The sequence below is a fragment of the Orbicella franksi genome, chromosome 13, assembly GCF_964199315.1.
Source record: "Orbicella franksi chromosome 13, jaOrbFran1.1, whole genome shotgun sequence".
In the NCBI taxonomy this organism is placed as follows: domain Eukaryota; kingdom Metazoa; phylum Cnidaria; class Anthozoa; order Scleractinia; family Merulinidae; genus Orbicella; species Orbicella franksi.
Window position 1 is genome coordinate 21439347 of NC_138157.1, and position 18232 is coordinate 21457578.

Consider the following 18232-nt stretch of genomic DNA (forward strand, 5'->3'; position numbering starts at 1 on the left):
ACATATCCTTTCTGGTTCATCCAGGCTGAAGTCCATGCAATTCAGTTGCTGAGTGCTTCGGGATAAGTAACAAAATCTTCATAGTGTTTTTTCCGTCGTGCATGACATTATAGGAACATGTTACATATCCTTTCTGGTTCATCCAGGATGAGGTCCATGCAATCTTCGGGATATGTAACAAAATCGTGATAGTGATTTTTCCGTCGTGCTGTTTCCAGAATCGATTGGCATTTCTCGTAAACAATTAGATTATGTACTCGAGATTTCTATCGCTTTTGAGAGCTTTCAGTCATATTATTTTTGAGATAATTTCCTGACTGCCCATAACATTAACTGATTTTCGGTACACATGATCTTCGAATTCGACCACTAGGAAATTTAGATCATTTATTTTTGGAATCGCTGAGTAACAAACATGTATACAGAAAATACCCTAAACAGGTTTGAATCAGGCTTTCCGTGGAAAATCTGAGAACATTTCTGCCTCTTGGGCATTTCTGGGCTGCCGGGCATAGTCGCTTCGCTTACTGAATAGCAGTGAAAACTGAGATTAGCAAAAACGTTTCAGCTATACATGCACCGTAGCTTTACAAGGGTAAGAAATATATCAAAGCGTCTAAGTTTTAAACTGGCGGTTGCGCCCCCCAGCCCAGAAGACACATTATTTCAACGTTATTTTTTCTTTTAATCCAAATTCTTCACGTCAGTCGATTTCCCGAATCGTCGACTATTAAAATGTTTTGTATCTTTCTGACACGATGTTTATAGTAAATATACTTTCACACTTTAGCATTATGGCACATTCGTGCAAAACTTGACGCGTTTTGTGGAACATAAACGATCACCTACATGGATATGATTACACTGTTGTAAGCCACTGGATATCCCGTGGAGATGTAGAACTTTTAGTCCTACATCTCCAGGTCTGTTGTTTTGGTTGCTAAGAACGTCTGGCTCCCTATGGAACACCCAAGAGCTCTCGGCATGATGCCCATTTAAGATCAGCTGGATCGATGCAAGCAAAACTTAAGTGATGGTATTTCTATTTGTCTTTCTCACACTCGTCAATGTTAAATCAAGCAAACTATGACCCTGAGGTTGTTTGGATATCTGATTTTAATTAGCATCAAGAGAGGATGATCTATAAACTAAAAGTAAAGAGAAATCGGAGAAATGAAATATCGTAAAAATCTATGCCAATGCTCGTTTTAGCATAGATTTTTGCGATCTTATTTCTCCGTTTTCTCCTTAGTCTTAGTGTCGATTGCAAAGATTTATCAAGCACTCAAGACAGTGTTTGACCGCATCTCCAAACAACTCGCGGTTCGTCAAAAAGACTCCGCTACGCGACATATTTTGAGCTTTTGGTGTTTGGAAATGTGGTAAAACACAGTCCTTCGTGTTTGATACAGTACACCTCACCACACCACATCGGCACACCGCACCAAACCACGATAACCAACAGTTGTTTATTCTATCTACAATGAACATGAAAAAGGCCCCACCCTCGCCATCCAGTTGGCATTTTTTAATCTATTCTAAAATTAACGCGGAATATAACCTACATCAAAAATCAATCACACCTAGCGTGAAAACGACGAGTGTAATAGGCGTGAATGAAAACCAAAACGTACAGTAATTAAAACCAAACGCTAGCAATAAAATGACTGATTGTTACTGTCCACTACTTCAAGCTTGGTCTTCTAGGTGCAATGCGACACATTCGTATTAATTTTAATTTATTTGTGTATGACTTGTGACTAAGATCGAACGAAGCCTTTAAGTGGCAACTTCATTACATCCGGTCGTGATTGGTGTATATATATAATATTGGAGCATTTTTCCTAAGGTTTTTGTTCACAAGTATTTAATGTACACTCTTAACCGCTCACGTAGAAATGTACTGCTGAAATAAAGTTACATTACTGTCGTAACCCTAGCTCAACATTCAGAGTCAAACCCTAAGTTTATCAATCAGTTGTCAGCTACTTCAACTTCTTTACTTTAATCCTTGTTTGACCATGCAAATAAAAACTACCGCATAATACTTTCAAGCTGAAGTAATTTGTTATCTTATGTTAAAGGTACGGGTTTGATAACTACAAGCAAAGTTTAACATATGAAAATGGCAACCCCTTCTCTATTTAGCTATAGGAAGAAGACCAGACTGTCAACAAGTATTTGAGAATAAAGGTCCAGTTTAATCCAGCTGTTACTATTGACTTCACAAAGATACACTTCTCAGTGTCCCAAATATGTCTTTGTTATACCATATATGGACTGTCAAAGGCAGCCCTTCCAGCAAACACTCCACCATCCGGATGCTCAGTTGTTTTGGTCCTCACTAGGTAACCTCCCTCTTTGTTGACCAGCACTTCATCTCCGCGACTGAAACAAAATTAAGCTTAAACAATTTACTAACTTTAATGCTTGCACATGATGTTATCATAATATAGAAGGATATTCCATATATTAAACAAAATGGCACGATGTTGGATTAACCAAAGTTGAAGACTTTCTTCAAAGTAACAGGTTCCCAACTTTTAACGAATTCTGCAGCAAGTTCAAAATTAAAACAAATTTCTTGAACTACTACGTTCAATGCCACGCAGTCCCTCAAAAGTGGATCAATATTCTCAAAGCAAATGTTACTGAGCCTTTGGAAAAACGTTCTGTGAAGGATGAGATATCTTTAAATAAACTTTCTTGCAAATCGGCAACTAAATTCTTTGTTAAGAGTAAATGCGTTACGCCTACAGCTGACCAAAGGATGAAAGAAGCCAGTCTAAAATAAGATACAATACAACTCATTTATAGTCTTCCGTTTAATGTTACCAAAGACACCAGACTCGCCAATTTCCAATACAAGATAATTCATCACATTCTACTGACCCACAAATTCGACACTTTTTAGAGATTCAATCAAGGAACCTGATAAATGTCACCTCTGAGGCGAAAGACAAACGTCAACCCAGCTCCAAAAACGGAGATACGATCACTCTCGATGAATAATTAATAATTAGTCGGGTGACTAATAACTTGGCTCGTCGTCTTGGCTTAAACCTCCGCATGATTATAGCCAAATATTATTTATATACTGCTTCAAGAAAAGAAGACGAGTTTTATTTGGATGCCTTCTTGTCGATTCTAACAAATAAAATTAAAATTGAGAAACATAAACAAACTATGTAAAAAAGCCACCTATAGTCCAGTTTCGAGTTTGCCATGACCGCTGAATAAAGGCACTGAGGACGCATTTGCACAGGGTTAGCCTCGACCTAAAAAAAATATTTACAAATACCGGCGGGAAGGTGCCACAAATTTGAAATTAAACAATACACAGAGCTGTAAACAGGTCATCTTCTCGCTGGAATTAGTAAATATATTACGTTAGATCGAGGCTAACCCTGTGAAAATGCGTTCTCAGTGCTTTTAATCAGCGGTCATGGCGAATTCGAAACTGGACTATTGTAGCTACCGTCCTACATGAAAGTTATGTAAGATATTAATAAATTGTAAATAATGTTAGTATTGTAAGTTTTGTTAGTATTGTTAAATTGCAAGTTATGTTAGTAGTGGAAGAAGAGTATGTAATTATATTAGAGCAATAAAAAATACAAAAAAAAACTTTAAAAAAATTAAGTTTAAAAGCTTATTACCTGATAAAAATACCCATAATGCCAAGCTCAGGAATGACGTCAACTGGACGTATACTTGTCGACTCCTGACGAACGATAAAGTTCTTGGTAATTTGAGGTGAGATACGATCCATGCATATATACTGAGTCCTGTTTTCAGAGTTGTTAAGTAACGTGCGACGGATGTCTTCACCGTAGATGTTATTGCCTGGGTAGTCAAATAATTAGAGAAAGAAGAAGAAGAAATGTCAAGGTAACCATTTCAATGTTGTGACATGTGACGTAACTGTTTCTTCCCCTTACATCTTTACGCGTCCAAAGTATAATGCTTTGCTGTGATATAATGTAGTTTATGTTTGCCTGGTAAGAGTACATTAATTTTGATAGGACGAGATTATTTTTGTCCTGTTTTTATCTAATCACAAGCCCCCTGCTCTTTTGCTTCAAAACTATTGGCAACTTTCTAACTTTGGTTTGTCTTTTTTTTATCGATACAATATCTTACATAATCAAATTACAATAGCGCACTGGACAGCGTACTGTTTCGTTGATCAATTAGGCGTTGCCTCTTAATTGACAGATTTATTTGATGACAATAATCGTGATTGACATAAATTATATACATTGATTTAAAAGCGTTAGGTTATTGTGTTTCAAACCAGTTTTTCAGTAGAATCGAAGTGAGAAAGACGTTATTTTAGTCTGTCTGTTAAAACCGCTTACCTGGAGAATCTGTCTGTTAAACCCGCTCACCTGGAGAAACTGTTAAAGACTCAGTGCTAACCCGTAAAGTGCGACTGTTGTAACTACCCGCCACAGAAGTAAGTTGAAATTCAAGTTTTCTGAATAAAGCTTCGAGATAAAATTTATTTGTGTTTGTTCTGATTGCGAATTACAAATGTATCTCTTTTAGATCGAAAAATTTTTTAAACCTTGGCTTGATATTATGCGGCTTGTGGTGGTCTTTTGAGCTAGCCAGTTCCATGTGCAACATTGACCTGTAGTAAATTAGCTCCCCACGGCGTTTACAAATGTTCGGTCCACTTTCATATTTTTGTGTGTACCGTTCTGATTGGCTGCTTAACGAAACTCGGATATCCCATGCAATCTCAGCGCTTTACCTTGCAAACCATAATCTTTGCCAAATGATAGCTTGCAAATGATAATTTGTGATTTTATCTGATGAATTGTGATATTAGCGTTGTTTAGTTGTTAGGTTTTCATTAGTTATTAGGTGGAATACCTGTAAACTAGCTCTCAAGCTAATTTACATCCAGGTTAAATAAAGCATTCATTCATTCATTCATTCATTCATTCATTCATATATAATCTTTCGTAAACTTTCATCTATTTCTAAGTGATATATGGGACGTAAATCTACTTATTTTAACCTGGTTATTTAATGGTTTATACACAACACGATCATCTGGTGTTACCCATTTCTATCATCGCCGGTTTTCATACCTCCTCCTTCCCTCTGAGGCTTAAGAACACATTTATCTACCATCTGAAGACAACACTCCATATTATGATCACCTTTGGGTCCCTATAATTACAGCAAAAATTTCACACTATGCAAACGAATTCAGGTCTTACTTGACAGAGTTATCTTCCAACAGTACTAGTTATTAACCTGGAAGAAATGCAATAAGTACACTCAAAGCTGCCACTACAGCATCATGCCATCAGAAAATAAATGTTACTACCTAGCTAACTAGCGCTGCTGAGAACGTTTCTACTGAATCAGTTTGATGTACGCACCATTCATGTGTTTTAGCAATTGTTCGCTACAAAAATGTGAGCGATTTTATGAAAATAAATTAAAAAGAGACACAAATCAACAGATCTTCTTACGTCTACCAAAGTGTGCGAAAAGTGTAGAAAATATTTCTTAAAGCCGCATGTTTGATCGACAGTTTGTAAGCGATTAATGTTCGCTTCTCAGGAGCAAAATTTGCTTATGCAACAAACTTTGTGTCGGTGTGTGAACGAAAAGGGGGGAAGGTTCTCTGCCAGTAGGATATGTTACCACGTTTGCCAGGGCCCTCAGACCCCAGACGAACTGGAATGCCCAGGAAAAAAACTGTTTTGATAAAAAGTCATTAACTGAGCGGACATATACATTACCGGGTCTAGAGTATACAATCCAGTGAAGGTTTTTCTCACTCTGCCTACTGACTCATTGTCGGGTAGGAACCTAGAAAATAAAATGTTATGATCTGCTTAAAGAGCATGGTACAAGAACAACCTGGATGCGATCACAGTAAGAATCTTTACTACCAGGCCACTATGTGTTGATTGTTTGCCACACTTCTTATATCAGACGTAAGAGTGTTCATTCTACTGAACTCTAAGGATCATTGCAGATTAGTTATTATCGCCTCGTAAAATTGCTGACGGCTACTAAGGGTGTTGCCAATATAAGTAAAAGGACCCCAATGGTGACAAACTAACCATTTTGAACAACTCCTAACTTATCCCCAACTTGGAGACCATTGCATCTCGTCCCATACAGAAGACCGAGTGGTAGGTCATTTGATTTGAATGCAAGGGATAGATCTAATACTTGCCAATTGTGTTCCCCGTATAATATAAGAGACGCGCTTCGCAGTTGTTATCTAGGCAATATCTCGGGGCTTCGGTGTGTATTTAAGGAGACCCGATTACTAAGCTAACGTTTACGGGACGGTTGGGGAAGGATTATGTAAATGTAGTGTTAGTATAGAGGTTCGTAGTTATACCTTTCTAGGACCCCAGGGTCGCTTAGCACTTGCTGTATCTTCTTGGTTCCCATCAAATGATGCGCCACTGTAGGGCATTTGATACAACGAGACAACTCTAATGTTAAACGAGCTGACCATTCCTGAAACACCAAGCACTTGTTGAACTATTACCACTCACAATTAGACTGCAAAATACATCACAAAAACTGATAGGTTAACTTAGCTACAACCACTCCTTTATTTATTACTACTTGCGATCTCCATTGTAGCAATATATAAACCTTTAATGATCAATTAATTCTCAAAATTTAAGGATACTTTTACACGTCTACCTGGCCATGTAGAAAGAGGTAAGGATTTGTATGCTTTAAAAACACACATAGCAAATTGACGTATGAAGATAAGTGAATTAGAGAGACTTCTCGTCCTGTAAACTCAGTTCCAGTGTTCTTGTTATATTTCTTTTCTTAGAACTTAACTGGTACCAACTGTTTATATTATGCATAATCAACTTACCTGATCTGTGGGGTAGTCTTTGGGTGTGTAGCCTGCTCTGAAATAAGCTACACCAACTTCAATTCCGGTCCTGTTCACCAAGAACAGAACAGATAGTTATCACTTCAACAGGCCCTCTCGACAAAATGAATGTTATGTAAAGAATATATCAGTTACTGACAAAGTCCATTCAAGTCTTGTAATCGAGCGGTTTTCAACTGAGTCGCAAAACCAGAGTGATCACTCGGGCCAATCACAAAGCACACATGCAATCTTGTGAACCAATTAAAACTGACGCGAAGCGCGTGAAAATGCGTGCAAGCGACTCACAGTTGGTTTATAACATAACTAAAGCAAAGCGCGCGCTCTGATTGGTTAATTTAGCGTCTACTATTTGCCCATGGGTGTACGCTGCTGACGTGTGTGCTTATGTTTACAAAGCAAATCTTTAGACAGACATTGTTTCCAAAGTAATGGCCGACGTTCTTCTGCCAGAAATGCGAAACCGTCTTCACAGTTGTCTGAAGATAAAACTTTATCGCGTTACTGGTGTGCAGTCGGTTGTCATGAATGAATTTTCGCGAGCTTGTTTTCTCTTGTCATGTAAGACTACACGGACACTTTTTTGTGATGTAGCTCAATAAAAGGACTTCTGTTGTTTTAATGTCTTAATGTTATGTTATAAAACAAATGGTAAACGCCATAGCGTGCACTATTGAGTTATGGATGCACTCGGGAGGTTTGCTAAGCACTCAAGAAGCTAGAGTCGCACGAGGCGATAGCCGAGTGCGACTCTTACGCTTCTTTCGTGCTTAGCAACCTCCAGCGTGCATCCATAACTCAATAGTGCACGCTATGGCGTTTACCATTTGTTAATTAGTTTTACTTCTGGTTGGACGAAAAAGTGGCGCGAATTTTTTAAGCCAATCGTAAAGCGTAGCAATGCAAAATCAATTACTTTTCCACACTCAAGTGAAAACCGCTCTAAAACAGTTGTACGTGTTGCTTGAACAGAAGTGATTGATTCACTGAAAGCTGTTGATTAATAATAGGCAGTTACCGCGTGCTGTTGTGTTGTAAATCCACGAATCTGATTGGCTCAGTCATCGTCGATTATTCGCTGATAGACCACGATTATGAGCGCGTTAGTCTCAACAGGAAAACATTAACAAAGAAACTTACACAAAGATGGATTTATCGTTGCTCATTTTGCCGTCTTTAAAAATGTCGTTAAGGCTCCGCCTGATCACCTTTACAGCATTGTTCCTGCATAAACAGAAAAACGTACAAAAGCAATAGAAAAAAGAAACTCAGAGACAAGAAAAGAATCCGATAATTAGAAGCTTTTGTTCTCAAGTGAGGGCATTGCAGGGACAAGAATTAGGGCAACAAAACCTCTATCAAATTAACGCGCGTTTTGTCAGAATATATTGGGAGATATTCAGCGTGTCCATATCTGACAATGGTTGCACTTATTATTATATCTAAAAGCAATTGTTAATCCTTTGCATGTGTGTTATTGAATGAACAGAATTAAGTGTTTACCTCTCATGAATACGGTATTCCAGCAGCCTTTGGTCATAAACATTAATCTCGTCAGGCTGAACAACGAACATGATGACAGCACTAAAAACAAAACGTTAACAAGGCTGTTACCTACACAAACTAAACAAACAAACAAACAAAGTGAAACAAGTGAACAATAAGAAACTGCCCTAACCTGTCTGATCCATATAGTTCCCAGGCCCTAATGAGAGCACCAGCTGTTTCATCTAATGCGGGATTTGGAGGTACCTTGAGAAAGCACACACCACAAATCATTAACTTAAACTGAAAAGATACTTAACTAAGTGCAACAGACTAAGAGATTAAGTTTTGGCCTAAACAAATAGTCTTGGGAAATATTCTTAACACGGCGATAATCCAGAAAGGACTGGGAGCCTGAGAATCACGAACCTTCACGGGCATGATGTCGTTCAATTTGCAGCCTTTTCTTCTTCGTTTTGACGTCTTTTATAATTTCCTTGCAGGGAATGTGACCAACATACTCTAGAAATTTTCTACATCACTGTACCTTGTTCTCTCGTCCCATCGAATGTAAATGATATCTGGAATGTGAAGGAGGAAAAATGTGTCATGAGTAAAGCATCTCTAGCTAAAGATAACCAAGTAAGTTACTAAAAATGAACTTTAACGTTTAAAACCATATGTAAAGTCTTTCTGGTTAGGACTCTAAAGGGAGAGAGTGCAGTAAAATGTTAACAATCTGTAAAGGGTTAGCGATAAAAGAAAATAACTTTGACTGTTAGACAGTTTACACGTCAATTACCTGTGCATGTCAGGAACAAGACAGGAAAACGAGATTCCACCAATTGATATGGTGTTCATTTCAACCTGCTTGATGCTACTATAACTGCAAAACTGATCTTGTAACCAGCCTGTGGTTTCAATCAAGTAGTCAGACCGGAAAATTCCTAATGAGACTGACTGAAAGAAAAAATAGAACAGAACTCACTTGTTTATTTTGGCGAAAACCTAAGCCCAGTAAACCGCTGGAAACACGCCAAGAGACCTAAATCTTAGAAAGTTCTTGTCGGAAAAAAGCACAAATGTTTGCCAATCGGAAAAGGTGAACCTCTCGGAAACTTCGCCATAAGAAATCAACAGATTTCAAAACATAAAAATTTTCTGCATCGTAAAATCATTTAACTTAAACCCTACATTATAAAGTAAACTTTAATATAAATGACGTCAAGATAACCGCTGACAGGCAGTTTGCTCAGTGTCAGTAATTTATGTGTTTTCATTTCGCTCCAAAAACTTACGTAAAAAAGAACGCCGAAACCCGTTATTAAAGGAGTGATGGGTGGAAGATCGTTGCCGTCAAGAAGGCGGGCCTGAGGCGCCGGGGATGGGGGGGGGGGGGGGGGTGTGGCTGGGAGCTTGATGGTACTAACCTGAGCATTTCCTTGTTTCCAGACCTTCTCATAAATGTCAAAGAGTCTTGATGTAAAGGGATCAGCAGCCACTGTGCTAAATGATGGATATTAAAAGAAAAGAACAAAAGTGAATAAAAGAAACTGATAATAATAATCTTCTTTAGCTCAGAAATGTGATCAACAATGTAAAAAAAACGAGCTTTTAATACTGGTAAATTGTAGTGAAGGTAGATGATTATTACTAAGTTTGTTATACCAGCTACGCCGCCGATTTCAACTTGAATTCTGCTGCAGAAAAACAACGGTTCATGATACAACTTGAATGAAGAACTGCATGGGCAAACATAAATGTAAAATGATTGAATACAATGTAGTTAGTTTACCTTTCGAAGAAAATTGGCCAATTGACGTGAAGAGTAAAAAAAAGTGACGGGGATTGTCGATATACAAATTGCCCCCGCAGAACCAATAAACGAACAAGAAATTTGACGTGGTTTAGTGAGAAATCAGGGTTTTATTAGTACCACTTGTAACTGGGCCTTTTTTCAGTCAAAAATAATTGTAGTGAGTGACAATAATCGATATTCCTCTTTTTCTTTCTTATTACATTTTGACGTCATCTGTGATCTATTAAGCAATTACATTATGATTTCGAGATTTCTATCGCGTGATAGTTGACGAGGCCTCAGCCCAAGTCAACTATCACCTATAGTAATCGAGAGCAAATAATCAAATTGTTTTAGTATAAATCTACGAGTCGTTCAAAACTTAAACTAAATCCTTTTCACAGACACTTCGAAAACGCCAAGAAGTGGCCGTCATTTTGTTTGTAAGGGCACACTGCTACGCTACTCACTATTTATCACAGAATAGATACTGAGTAGCGTAGCCAATCAGAGAACGGCATTCGTGATAGAACGCTAGTAGGTTTATACCAATACTGAACAGGCGCCCGGCAACAATGAACTTATTTGTTGAGTAGATCCCCCAAAACCGATCAGCAAACGAAACAATTTACAGCATTATTAAATATAAGTGTTAAGCCGCCGTCCACAGTACGTGATTTCATAGTAAAGTTTAAGAAAACCGAGTCGTTTCTGTCGTATACCACGAGAGCAATAAAAGTTCATCAGTTGAGGAATCAGTTGTTGTGGCGACAACTGTCTTAAAATAAAAACGAGAAACGAACGAGGAAGAGGAAGAAAAGAAGAAGCGTTCCTATAGCAATATTTATATTGCTGGATATGGTCGGAGAATAATACGTATTGATATTTTGATTTGAAGAGCTGATTAAAGCTAAGTAGCCATTTTTATTGAAGAGATAGAACCAATGGAAACAGACTAAGGGCCAAGTAAAACTGACGATGTCTCTTCAAAGTGCCCTATCTTACCGTCTCAACAAACACGCACCATTGATCGAGCCTATAAATAACGTTTTCTGCCTACAAAGATTTTCCTCTGTAACATCTCATGACAGAACGTACAATACCTCAAAAGCGCGTTCTTTGTAAATTCGTAGTCCCGGCTCACTTTGTGTACAAGTAAGTTAAAATCTGTCTGCACCTCTTTTGCATCTGCGAAAAGCTTCAGTGGAATGGGTGATGGATACAGAGTGAAGGGAATGTGTTGTGTTTCTCCTTTAGAGTCTTTATAAACCATTCCGTGTGCCATGCAGTAATCCTTGCCTTCTTTCTCAAGATATTTTACTTCATCTTGTGTAACCTCATTGTCGCTAACATGTGACAGACGGGCCGTCATTTTGTTACTTGATTCATGAATCCCTTGAAATATTATAGGAAATCTGAAATACAAAAACACCATTAAGTTTCAACGCTTTACATACAGTTGAACGACTACCCGGCTTGGCTCCGAAAGGTAAAATGTCTGTGTGAATGCAAAACTTGGTGTACGGTTGACTGTCAATTCCAAGCCCGCTTATTCCCCCGTGAGGACGGCATTTGCCCCATGGTGGGGCTAGCTTATTTGTACAAATTACCTCAGTAGAGCTTGGAGAAGAATACAAATGCCCGACCCACGGGACAAAGTCAAAATCAGTAGGGATTTTCCAATGTCATTTTTTGGAAGCAATGCACGTTAAAGTAACAAAACGTGCAGCGGTTATCATATCAATCAGATGTGCGCGACCTTTAGCGTTAAATGTCTGGACAAAAAAAATTGAGTTTTGGTGGACTCTACGCCTCATTTTTCTCTGCTGAAAGCGATTTATAATCACAATTCAAAGGCGAGATGGGTCTCTATTGATTTTTAATGTACACAGAGATTGATCTTTCTTTGCAAAGAACGTTATCAATCCTCTCCTTTGTGATACCGAGAGAGAGAAGGCCTTTAGCATGGGAAGCGTTAAGGCAGCACAATATAGGCTAAAAGGGACCAAAAAGTTTGTTTAAATATGGTGAAGAAAGATCAATCGTGTGCGATTGCATTCATGAAGAGAAAATACATTTTGAACGTTTTACTCAACATGGTTGCTATGGCAACCAGCCACACCCTTTTGAGGTTTTATTTTGTAGCATTGACGCCTAAAGTTTCTTCTCTTATGCAAAACAAGATCTAACTTTCAAACAAGCATATCTTGTAAGTTTCTGTTTCGTCCTGTGCAATAAACTTAAGTTTGACAGTTAACTCTTGTTCTCAGTGTTTTTTACAGGCTTTATTCGGAAATAACCTTTTTTTGCACTAGAGCCAGTGGAGAAATTATCCGGTGTCACGTGACAGACGTTAAAATGTTATAATTTTCTTAGTTTATTGCATCACGACACTATTGGTCTTTAATTACGCCACGTTTCGGGAATTTCTCTTAAATACTTTAGAAATGCTGTCGTGAAGTCATTTCGTACAAAAGAAGACGTTTGAGAAAAATGCAGTTAAAGTTTCTTACACGATAGATTAAGCATTTAACAAGCCAAAAATTGCGGGGGTGCATGCTGGATCTCGGTAGGGGGCCGGGGGGAGTGGAATTGTTGTTCTATTTGTAAAAAGGTTCCGCAGTTGTTCCTTTTCATAAAGGATTGTTTTGTTTTGTATATTTAATCTTGTACCAAGTTTGTGATACTTATGTGTACCAATGTATTTGTTGTGCCTCTTTCCTGACTCTTACATTTTTAGTTATTATAATTACGGTCACCCAACTAGTTTAGCTTTTTAGTTATTTTGGGTGTCCCACTACTGTATGTACTGTACTGTTTATTTATATATTTATAATTATAATCTTGTAAATTCTTTTAGTTGTTTACAGTAGTAGAAATAAACTGTTGTTGTTGTTGTTGTTGTTGGAAATGAATAAGCCTGTGATGCTAAATCAGGCAACGATTTTCCCAAGTAATTATACCAATCGAGCTGTGCATCTCTTTACAGCTTTACTACAAAGTATCTTTCATATACATGTATGTTAAAACTAATCTATATTTTTGGTCATGTTCTTACTGTACACAGCCGTTGCTATGGCCGTTGCTACGTAAAAAAGCTTATACCACTGTGTACTTTCCTTAAATTTCACACTTATCTAGGGGCAAATTCGGCAAGATCATTTCAAAATATTTTTAACAAGTGTTCAAGGGTCTTAATTTTTTGTTACGCACCACCTTAACAGAGGCGAGAAAAAAGGACTATTTCATTCCAAAAGACTTTATAAAATCCAGCTGACCAACTGTCCCATGTGTCTTGTTTGATCCCATAGTCTTAAAAGATTTCCCAAACATTCTGCACCCGTTAGCAAACCTTCATAAAAATGTTTTCGTCATCACTTATTTTACAATGATTATCTTGTTGAAAAAAGAGGTCTTCGCCAGGAACTTTTGATGAAGAGCTCTTGCTTAACGTGTAAAGTGTCTGATAAAATCGTTTGGCTTCATTTAGAATTTCTTCATCAGTATTTAGGCTGGCGTTTACATAAAATAAAATAAAATAAAATAAATAAATAACTTTATTTAAGTGTCAAATGTATGGCACTGTTGTGCTAATTGGGGACACTGTAAATATACAAACAAACACTGCAAATTAACTGATAACCCAACTGTTAGGAGGCTGACCAGTTGGCTATTTACACAACATGGTCGAGGAGTTGAACTCGGGACTACCGAGAACAAATCCAGACTATAGCTGTAGGGTGGAGAATTTGAACCAAGGACCTTCAGATTTCAAACCCAGCGCCCTACACCACTCAGTCACGCCATCTCCCTCCCTCAGATTACCGTGTTCTGGACCTAATATTAGAACCTTGTTTCGATCCATTCAATTCAATTCAATTCAATTTTAATTTCAACTTTCACAAACATTAATTTTACAGAGGTGTCAGAAAAAAAATAGAATACATATAAATATATACAAATTACGTAAGGAAGATGATAAATAGCACTAATGAAATAATTTACAATTGTGATTAAAAAATAGTGTTAAGGAGAGTAAGAAAAGTAGATAAAGTACTCTAAATTCTAGGCCGTGTCTCTTAAATTAAACTCCAGTTACGTACGGATTTCACACTTCTCTACTTCGGAAAAATTATTTTCGAGTTTTTGCTCCGGCCTTAGGGTTTCGGTCTCCAGAGTCTTTTCGGTTTGTTTTTGTTGTGCATGCTTGGTCGAGTTTGCTTTGATTTGCATTTTAACCACATTATATAGAAGTGTTGTGTCTACTTTGTGGTTCGCTTTGTAATCATTTCCCACTTCGTTTTCGAGTTTCTTTGAAGAGGTTAATACATATTCCGCATGATCTTTAGAAAGTGGCCATTCAACTTCCAGAAAACTGGTCCTCTGGGGCTTCTTTTGGTAGCAGGAGATAAAGTTATTAGAGAGTGACCGGTTTTAAAGCCTGTTAGAATATCCACCTTAAGTGCATCGGTAAATTAGCTTGCACTGCTTAAGTAAAAATATAATCGACATTAAATTGCTGGTATATTTCTTCTTCAAGTAAATCGCTGAATGTTGCGGTGAAGGTCGCGCCAAATGTCTGTCAGATCCATATTTGCTTTGAACTTTTCATTTTCTCCTGCACGGTGATTTAAAATGAGTGGCATGTTTTGTACTAGGTTGAAGTCTCCCTCTATCATTAAGGCCTGGTTCACACTGGCAACATAACGTATGACATAACGACATAATCACTGATGTCGGTAATGTGAACATCGACATAAAGATATAAGGAAATGTCGTTATGTTCATGCTGTTGTGTTGCTATTTCGTCAGGATGCTCACACTGCAAACATAATTTCATCACGGATCTGAACCCCGAAAGTTATAAAGAAAGATCTCAGTGATCCGGTTCTATATCAGCTCCCTATTCAACTCACCAACACTCCCGCCTTCTTCAGAAAATGCCAATATTCCAAGCGCTTTGTACGATATAACCGCTCGTTACTGCAGTTAAACATTCACTTTTGGCAGCTATATTATCATGATAATTAGTCACCTTTTATATAACAAGTGATGTTATTCTCGAATTTTGATTAGTTCTTAATTATTATTTTGTCAAGAACTTTTTTTCGCATATTTTAGGTTCTTTATTGTAATATATAGGTTTGATGTTGCCGTACGTCTGTTCAGTAAAAATGGTGAGAACATCAGTGACTCAGGCGCCTAACGGCTCGTGTGCCACATTTTTTTTTCTTACCACATTTTGACGTCTGTGGAGGAGCGGTGGCTTCACGGTTAGTACGCTCGCCGGATTGAGTGGTCCAGGTTCGAGCCCTTGGCTGGGGATATTGTGTTGTGTTCTTTTGCAAGACACTTTACTCTCACAGTGCCTCTCTGCACCCAGGTGTATAAATCGGGGTACCGGTAAAATTTAATGCTGGTTGTAACCCTTCGATGGACTAGCATCCCATCCAGGGGGGGGGGGGGGGGGAGTAGTAACTGTTCAGTATTGTGGTAATTCTTTCTTTAATAGCTTTTTTTTACTGGTTTGAAATCTGGCCCGGGTTGTTCGAAAGCCGGTTAGCGCTAACCCAGGTAATATATTTTTTTGTATAGAAATATCTTTCACTGCTTATGGTTGTGTAGTTTTAAGATGAAGTAAACTCAAAACTGAAAGACAAACAACATAAACAGAAAACTGGACCGAAAAGTTACAAAAATGAGAGTAATCAAAATTCTCTCTAATCCTGGGTTAGTCTTATCAGGCTTTGAACAACCCGGGCCTGGATATTTGAGACTGTGGTGACTTAATTATGTACCAGTATTGGTACAATATTGGTTTATTGCAAGAGATATATGGAGAGACTGCTGCTAAGGTTAAATTTATATCACTCAAGTGAAATAAAGTCTCCTCAAGTCGCCTAAAATCGCCTTAAGTCGCCTAAAAATTAAATCGCCTGAAATCCCCTCAAGTTGCAATGTTTTTTCTGCCAATTTGGCTTAAGTCGCCTAAAGTCGCCTTAAATCGCCCAAAGTCGCCTTAAGTTACGGCGACTTAAGGTCCCAGAGTAGGCCTATAAGACGAATGCAGAAAAGCATTAGAAACCTTCCAGAATGATAAAACCCCAGGAGAAGGCGGTTTTACTATCGAGGTTTAGAAATATCTCTTTGATCTACTAGGCAATGATTTATTAGCAAGTCTTAATGAAGCACATGTGAAAGGTGAACTTAGCATCTCTCAACAAAGGGGAACGATCATGCTAACTCCAAAAGAGGATGGCTGGCTCTTAAAACTATCTACTACCGAAACAGGTAGACTGTTTATTCAGAGACGCGCGAAACAGCTGCCGTTGTCGAGAAACGTAATTGAATTAAGCCCACGTGGTCTAAAACTGACGCCAAATAGGTAAGCGCACGTGATCACGTTCCTTCACGTTCCTAAACACTCTAATTTATCCCGTGCGATTTGCATAAGATCATCCCAAGTCGCCACCTCATTCTCGTCCGTCGTTATCACCTCACATCGATCTTCGGGAAAAGAAATGTAATAAAAAACTTTTATCTGTATCATGTTGCACTACTTAGTCACAATCAGAGCGAAAGATCGACGACTGATCATGAGAAGAAGCGCGTGAGAAAAACTCAGGCTGGAAGAACTGAGCCACAGACCACGCGAAGGAATGTGCTCACGCGCGGTTGACTTTTGAAGGCTTCAAGCCACGTGACCCAAAACGTTCTCGTTTGTCGCCAACGGCAACTGTTTCGCGCGTCTCTCAAAAAACACTCTACCTGTTTCGGTAGTAATTGGAGACCGATTACGCTACTTAACGTTAACTTTAAGATTGCTGCCAAGGCAATTGCAAAACATCTCGAACCAATACTTCCATCCCTAATACACTCGGATCAAACAGGCTTTGTTAGAGGACGCTATATAGGGGAGAATATCCGTCTCATAAACGACATTATGGAAATAACAAAAACATATAATCTCCCTGGCATATTAACACCACTAGACTTTCGGAAGGCTTTTGATTCTCTCGAATGGCCCTTTAAAATGAAAACGCTAGACTACCTTAATCATTTGGAACTGACATGTAACGCTGGGTCAGCATTTTCTATTCAAACATAGAGAGTACGGTAGTCAATAACGTCAATAGAACGAACTGGTTTAAACCGTCTAAAGGAGTACGTCAGGGCTGCCCTCTCTCACCTTACCTCTATATTCTGTCAGCTGAACTGCTTGCAAATAAAATCCGTCAGGATTCAACTATGAAAGGCATCAAGATATTTGGAAATAAAATCAAGCTCTCTCAGTTTGCGGACGATACTACCCTCTTTAATGCTGACTTAGGATCGTTAGAAAAACCACTGAAAATAGTGGAAGATTTTTGGAAACTAGCGGGTGTTTTCTTAAACGTGAAGAAAACAAAGGCGATTTAGTTAGGAAAATGGATGAATAACAAAAACAAACCCCTAAATATTTCATGGTTTCATTGCCCGGTGAAAATTTTTGGAATCCATTTCTCTTACGGTGAAAAAGGAAATAACGAACTTAATTTTAGCCAAAAGATTCGGAAACTCCAAAGTAAACTGGATATGTGGAGTGCAAGAGACCTGACAATATTCGGAAGAGTAATGATACTAAAAATCTTGGGCCTATCGCAATGATTAGTTTATTCGACTTCAAACCTTGTAGTTCCTCAGTGAACGGTGGATTTAGTGAAAACAAAATTGTTTAGATTTCTTTGGAGAAACAAAAAAGATAAAATAAAAAGATCAGGTCTTTATCAAGACCAAGATAGAGGAGGAATACGCATGACCGATCCAAATATTATGTTCAAAGCCTTAAAACTTGCATGGATCCCTAGGTTGATAAAATCGGATAAAAGTAACTGGTGCACCAACCCGAACCATTTTTTTAAGAGAATGGGTGGCCTGAACTTTCTCTTAAGGTGTAACTACGATACAAAATACTTCAACGATTTACCAGTTTTTTTACAAGAAGATTCTCGATAATTTTAATGAATTAAAAAACCGCTAATACATAGATTTAGCCAGTTTTTGGAATGTTG

The 18232-nt window shown here is 38.1% G+C and overlaps 1 protein-coding gene across 2 annotated transcripts; it reads right to left on the reverse strand.

Moving 5' to 3' along the window:
- Positions 1–405: 405 nt before the first annotated feature.
- On the reverse strand, positions 406–15183 carry LOC145465977 (glutathione synthetase-like). 2 transcript variants are annotated; one of them, XM_081449752.1, is made up of 14 exons: positions 15098–15183; positions 11285–11596; positions 9814–9889; positions 9186–9343; positions 8931–8964; positions 8577–8650; positions 8402–8482; positions 8039–8122; positions 6878–6947; positions 6380–6501; positions 5766–5835; positions 5103–5184; positions 3660–3846; positions 406–2388 (listed from the first exon to the last, which is right to left on the reverse strand). In XM_081449752.1, the coding sequence occupies exons 2-14, from the start codon at positions 11551–11553 to the stop codon at positions 2265–2267; spliced, it is 1431 nt and encodes a 476-aa protein (XP_081305878.1). In that variant the 5' UTR covers positions 11554–11596; positions 15098–15183; the 3' UTR covers positions 406–2264. The 2 variants fall into 2 exon arrangements, with proteins under 2 accessions (XP_081305878.1, XP_081305877.1); XM_081449751.1 differs by lacking the exon at positions 15098–15183 and having other exon boundaries at positions 11285–11800.
- Positions 15184–18232: the final 3049 nt, after the last annotated feature.